Source organism: Bombus vancouverensis, unplaced genomic scaffold, assembly GCF_051014615.1.
Source record: "Bombus vancouverensis nearcticus unplaced genomic scaffold, iyBomVanc1_principal scaffold0114, whole genome shotgun sequence".
NCBI lineage: Eukaryota > Metazoa > Arthropoda > Insecta > Hymenoptera > Apidae > Bombus > Bombus vancouverensis.
In genome coordinates, this window is record NW_027469004.1 from 24,726 (window position 1) to 31,801 (window position 7,076).

Sequence of the window (7,076 nt, forward strand, 5' to 3'; positions counted from 1 at the left end):
ATTATCATTTTCTACAGATTTATACCTATCGCTATCACTAGCTGTGTTCGTTAAAAGAACTTCCCTTCGTTGACGAACTTATCAGTTGTTTCGTTTTCACTATCTGAAATTGATTTTTGTTTAACACCTCTTTTTTCTTCTTTGGCAAATTTATTTTCTACATTTTCCGATGCCTTTTGTTTATTAATTATTTCAGACTTGTCTTCGATTAATTTCGTCTTTAAAGCGCTTCGCAAAATTTTATTTGTGTTTGATTGTCTGGTTTGATTATAAACAATTTCTTCAAATTTTGGCGAAGTAGCAGGCTTTGCAGCAACATTATAACGACTGCTCCGTTTACTACTATCTAACATAGATGGAGATGGATTCTTGTCATCTTTATTCTCTAAAGACTTCTCTTGTGTATTAGCATCTAAATTTCTCGACATAAGATCTGCTGAAGTTTTTGATTCTGTAGTGTCACACGCATTTTTCGCTGTCATCATTTGGTCTTCTTCTATAAGCAAATGTTCATTATTGTAAGCATTATCTCTTGCTTTTTGTATGGATTCTAATGATATATTTTGTTCAACGTTGTCTATTGATTTTGTATCATTTTCAGCAGTTGATTTACTAACTGCTTCTAATTCCTTCGTTTCAATTTGGTTTTCTTTATTTGTATCGCCGTCCAAAATATTTCTCATTGAAATATTATCCTTCTTGTTATGATCTTTTTCTGCTTCTCCTAAACTTTTACTTTTTTTGTCAAACCATTCTTGTAAATTTTGAGTATCTTGTGACGAAAATGGTGACAAATCATTATACAATACTGCAATATCTTCTTTCCTTCGTTTCACAGACTCTTTCTGGTATTCTGTTGAGCTATTGACATCAAACATTAAGTCTGTTTTAATGAAAATATAATCCTGTGAAGCGGTGTCAATTGATACTTTCTTTTCATAAGAATGTTCTACATTAGACTGCAATTCTTTTGAAAATTCTTTCAAAACCATTTCTTCATTTCCTACAGTAACGTCTGTTTTCTCCAAGCTTTTGTTCAAATTATTAGAAACTAAACTACCCTGATAACTCCGACTAGTCGCTGCTTTAATAGTCTCCTTTAACAGTTTTCTTAACTTGATTTCGTTCTGCTTCTGCATAGCGTCTAGTATGGCCCGAATACTTGGATCCACACCAGTAGCCATAGCCAAGCCGGTGAAAATTATCCTTTGTTCCGTGGTATATATAGGGTAAAACGAATGGTAGACCGCAGCATAGTGGTTTCCAACGATCCACACTTGTTCTAATTCCTCACTCAACGTCTTTCGTGTCCATTGACGTAGAAAAAAGTAAGTTATTGTAATATCGGAATATATTAAAGGTGTAATTTTGTCCGATTAATATTGGTTAAATGCGTTAAAGTGAAATGTTATTTACCTATTCAAGATAGCAAAGTAAACATACCATATAGAGGATTTACTACTGTTAACACTCGGTATTCTCGTATTCAAAGTATTTAACCAAATAATTTGGGAATCCAGCGGACGAGCTTGTATTTAATATGATTATATTTAATATAACAACTTTACTCAATATACGCGTAGGATTTTAAATGTCATGAGGGTTGCAGCGGACTCAATTTTAATGTACCTCGATATCTTAGCTTCTTATAATATCCTAATAAAATGTTATTTATCGATTACAATTGTCCTGTCGTATTTTATAGTGTTTGCTTTATAAATGTGAACTTTATTCAAAAAGAGTTCATCGATGATTATCCATTACAGGTTGTTAATAAACCTGAATTATGCACAAAGGAATTGCCGTTAATAACTTAAGATTCTCTGCCCGTCGTACAGGGTACATATAGTAATTATTCTCGACGATCGTAACGTTTAAGTCCAATTCGAGCTTATAGTCCCATGCGAGTTAAACAACGACAATAGTTTGAATTTCTATTTGTTCGTTTGTCGTCTGTTTATACCCGGAGCACCTGCTGTAAACCAATACAAAATTTATTAGATCTGTGGCGGATCGGTATCAACAGGACGCCGACAGGTCGAGGCATCAACGCGGCGCAACACCTCCCGGGCGATCCGCGGGTACCAACCGCCAACACTAGAGGGCTACGACGACAACGAGTCTGTCTGTCTAACTCGCTAGCGGTCGAATATACGAGCGATTGATATAAATACCGCACCTAGCGAGACTCCCTCTACGTCTAAGGCAGGGACTACCGGGCATAGCCTTACTGACGAGTCCACCGGTAGTCCCGGGACGAAACGCACTCTCACTCTCTTTTCATCCGCCTCAGATCTATAAATAACACATATAAAACTTATTAATTTATAATTAATATAAAATAGGAGAGCACGAAACTTCCTATTTTATGGATATGTTAAATCTTTGTAAAAAATACCATATCATTAGTATCATTTTAATCGTTCTAAAGGATTTAGCCGCATAAAGCTGTGACCCTTGGAAGAATCGATGTTCACGCGTGACAAATTGAAATTGTGCGAAGGTTCCGGTACGAACATCACAAGCCGAACACCGATACCAGGGGCACAGGCACATGTTCTGGGTTCATTATATATTTATAAAGGGCTGACGATTCAGTGGATGGTCCGGGTAAATTTAAATTGTAAATGAACGCATTGCTGGTTTCAAGTAAAAGCCTGGATAAGAGCGGATATGGTATGAGAGTCTGTCGTGGAAAGGGGAACAGGCCGCTTTTATTTGTAAAGTTTGAATCTCCTCGATATTGAAGATGTTGAAGCTGCAAGTATGTATTTCATTTTAATCAATTCGAGACCGAGATTTAATTGTAAGACGATACCTAGGTGTCGGTACGATCTGAATGTTTAGTTGGAATGATTCTGTGTTTTACTCTCTCCAGGGTATCCTTTTCATACTTTGATTTTAAATCGATGACAATCTTAAATAGTATGCCTCATATTTTTAAAATATAAAATTATATACTATGTTATTCTATAATGTATTATGTACAGTTATATATATATATATTATATTATTTATTATATATATATTATATTATTATATATATGTATAATAATTCTATATTGAAAAAAATATGAAATTAACATGATATATACATTACTACATAAGTTATATATAAAATATGTATATTATACCCTTGCCTACTGACTGATATGAATTTCTTTCGGTCTCGAATGCGTTAAAAGAGAGCGCAAAGAAGTCGAAATTACTTATTGTAATTAGTAAAACGACCTCTTTAAGTCTTTCATCGAGACAGACAATCTACAGGTATTAATCGACCAATTTCTCCAAGCTGATAACTTCGAATTGATGTTTATATATAAGAAGTGTTATGTGTTAATCTGTCTAAATGTTTAAAAGGTGTTATAAATTAAATGTTGTTAAACGATACGTAATTGCCTTTTGATCGTAAATTTTACTATCAAGGGGTCTTTTATGTATGCGTAATCATTGTGAATTATAACAATTTATGTGATCGATATTAAAGGTGTTTAAAAGCATATTATTATTATATATTATTATTCTATATTATTATTCTCCTATATTATTATCCTATATTATTATAGCATTCCTATATTATTATAATATCCAATTACATGTTGATACACAAGATATACAGATTATTATTTATAACGTTTTGGTTTTCTTAATTGAGTCATTCATTTAGTACAAATGATAAGAAATTAGTAATAATTCACAAAAAAAGGATATTATAGTAGAAATATTATAAAAAAACATTTTCTGTTTTAGTGTAGAGTTACTCCTTCTTACAGACAGTGTCGTACAAATCTGTACGTCTCTGAGAAAATGTAGGTATCTGAGCCCTTACTTCCTCAACAACTTTTAGATCTGTTAGAAAAAAGAAACATACGAAGTAATAAGTAATGCTTACTAATAAATTCAACAAATACAGAGGAAGATGGCTAAATCGATAAATTAACGAGACTAAAAATTAATTACATCATGGGTCTCTCGCTTTTAATTTTAAGCTGTAAATTACCGATATCGGTGACTGCCATATTCTCTTGAGTTTCCAAATCGTAAAGAATCTTTCCCCAGGGATTGGTCAACTGTGTATGCCCCCATGCGACGTAACTTGCTGAAGGAACACGAGCCGGTGATATGCAAGCAACGTATAATTGATTATCATTCGCTCTGGAACGCTGAAGTAATGACCAGTGCAGTGGTCCAGTGGTCATATTGAATGCCGCTGGATATATCAGCATTTGGCAACCTAACCCAGAGAAGCAGGAAATATGAAGCCACCGAATACCAATTAACTTCGTAGTTGCACGGTTCACATTCCATCATTTCTGAATATGCGAGGGCAGTCCTCTTATTGTGCTTTTAATTCTTTTATTTGTTTCATTTTCAGCAAATATACTGGTTTTTTAAATTAAGCTTCTTTTTATACAGAGTTACAGATTATATTAATTTTATATAGAATATATTTAAGAAAGATATTTAATTTTTTGCTAGTTAAGTATTGATCGATTAAATTACTGTACCTTTGTTCCGATAAATGCGTGCCATTTCCTCGAATCTAATATCATAGCAAATGCCAATACCTATTTTGCAGCCCTTCACATCGAACGTCGTTAGGGAGTTACCAGGACCGAGTGAATCACTCTCTCGAAAAGTAATCTTATTAGGAATGTCGATGTCGAATAGATGTACCTAATAACATAAAAATGTAGTCGCTAATTCTATTGCTGCAACTTTTGTAATTTAATATCAAAGTTACCAACTCCTAAACTTTAATTATTTTTTATTTAATAACTGACAGCGTTTTTATCACTTTCTTTTATTTAAAAATCTTATCATTTAATAATGTTTAAAAAGGAGAAAAAATAAGTATTTTCGTATGTGAAAAATTTATATTACACATTACAACAAAAATGAGCGTTTCCCGTATCATAACGTATTTTATAAACCGTAAATTATAGAATTGGTTATAGTATACGTATGTACATATGTATATTCCTAAATTGTGTATATTCCTAAATGTATATTCCTAGATAGAGTCACTTTCTTCACCCCAATATTTTCAAATTCAAAGCCATAAAGGAATATATTACTTACCTTTCGGTGTTTTGCTATCAAAGTTCCATCGGGACCCCAAATAGTACAGGTATTGTACAATTTATCGCCCTCTATTTCAGGCATCGTACCACCAACTACATAGATGTTGTTTTCTTTAGCTGCATTCGGTAAAGCAACGCTCGTTTCACCATCAGGAATACTCTCGGCGTATTTTGGAAAGTACTCTGCATTGCAATATTTCAATTAATGAAAAATAACTGTCTTTTGTTCCAACCATAAATTAAATTGAAATTTTTGTCAGTTTTTTATTTTCTAAATTATCAAAATAATTAAGTTTTATATTTCGACTTAATTAAATATGCAATTACTTAGCTAATAGTATATATAATAAATTGTTTCTACAGGTTCAAAATGAAAAATGAATATTTAGAAATATTTAATTACGACAATGCTATTTGTGTTAGCATCAGTGGCTTGTTACTCAACGACTTTGCTAGTACTTTTTGAAACATAAAGTTAGTTTTCAATTAACACTTATACTAGAGGCGGAATTATAAATGCAAAATAATTGATAATACTAATTTATAAGTACCTAGTTATTAGTATCTTAAAAAATATATTTATACAAAAATCACGATAATCATGAAAATGGGGAAATCCTATATTCTCGACTCAATTCACAATCTTTATGGAAGTATAAACGGTAAGGTAATTTATCTACTTTTACTTTTTTCTATATAGTTGTTACACACATGGTAAATTATTGAAAAAAAAACAAATTATTACGTATTCCATATGGTGAATTAAAGCATTCAGGAAGAGCTATAATATCAGCATTGTGCTCTTTTGCGCTAGAAATGTAGGAAACTGCCCGCTCTACATTTTTGCGTTTTACTTCATTTACTTCAAGTTGTACCAACGCCAAGCGAAATGCTAAAATGTTGGAAAAGTTAAATACATTCGGTTATATATTTCCCATACTTTTTATCTATAAATACTTTTTACATAGTGAATACTTACTCGACATCGTCCGCACTACTTGTTTAGCGATGTTTGTAAGTATCATAATGTTGAGGTTATGTATGGTACTACTCAATATCAACATTACGTAAGCAATACGCAGGGATTTTTAATAATTCTTGGTAAAGTTTAGGACATTAATTTTGATGTAATTGTAAACATTATTTGTTCACAATTTGTTCATTTACTTTGCAACAAAAAGAACGCATCTGCAAGCGTGTTAATCGGATAACGACGAACTTCATTTCGCAAACACCGACACGTGAAACATTTTGAAGTTACGTCGACGCGAGAGTAATTGGTTCCCTTAAATTACTCAATTTCCATTTCTTTCGCCATGTATATTCGAGTATTGCATTTGAATTGCAGAGCAGTCGAAAGTAGAGGAGCACCTCGCCGATATATCGACAGGAACATGAATTTTTTTTCATAGGGCGAATATTTTTTCCATTGAATTATTAAACCGAGTCAAATTTTCAAACTCAACCACTTAATTTAATCGTTTTACATAAAACATTTCAATCTTTTTTCTTCTAAATACTTTACCTATATTTCATCTGGCTGAATATTCCATATTTTTAAAGCTTGTTGATAATTACAAATACGTAATTATCATTCTGAAGCTAGAAATTTGAAATAAAATTGCTCTGCGTGAAAGGAAATAATTCAACGTTTTATATATTTGCTGTTAAAATGATATAATAAGTTTCAGTAAAATAGCTTCACTAAAATTTGTGGTTTTTTCCTTTTCCATTTTTTTTTTTTTTTTTTTTGGTTTTATGTGTTCAAGGGCGAACGTTCCCTCTCATTTCTTGTATTTTTATGAGGAATTTAGCCTTTTTACACCACGAGAGTCTCAACGTTTTCATTTTCACGCCTACGCTACGCTCGTTAAACACGTTCTAATGAGACCATGTGCTAACATTGCGAGTTTTATTATTTTCGCACAATAATTTATCATTTTAGATTTCAAATATTACATTCATACATTTTTCGTTGTAAATTTCTTTCTC

General features: G+C 32.1%; 1 protein-coding gene across 3 annotated transcripts; it reads right to left on the reverse strand.

The window, feature by feature from the left end:
* Positions 1–1,707: 1,707 nt before the first annotated feature.
* Positions 1,708–6,622, reverse strand: LOC117163886 (omega-amidase NIT2-like). 3 transcript variants are annotated; one of them, XM_076627679.1, is made up of 6 exons: positions 6,064–6,622; positions 5,830–5,976; positions 5,083–5,267; positions 4,509–4,677; positions 4,001–4,234; positions 1,708–1,972 (listed from the first exon to the last, which is right to left on the reverse strand). In XM_076627679.1, exons 1-6 carry the CDS (start codon positions 6,146–6,148, stop codon positions 1,935–1,937), a joined length of 858 nt encoding a protein of 285 aa, XP_076483794.1. In that variant the 5' UTR covers positions 6,149–6,622; the 3' UTR covers positions 1,708–1,934. The 3 variants fall into 3 exon arrangements, with proteins under 3 accessions (XP_076483794.1, XP_076483792.1, XP_076483791.1); XM_076627677.1 differs by having other exon boundaries at positions 1,708–1,975; positions 6,064–6,616; XM_076627676.1 differs by lacking the exon at positions 1,708–1,972 and adding an exon at positions 3,503–3,849 and having other exon boundaries at positions 6,064–6,606.
* Positions 6,623–7,076: the final 454 nt, after the last annotated feature.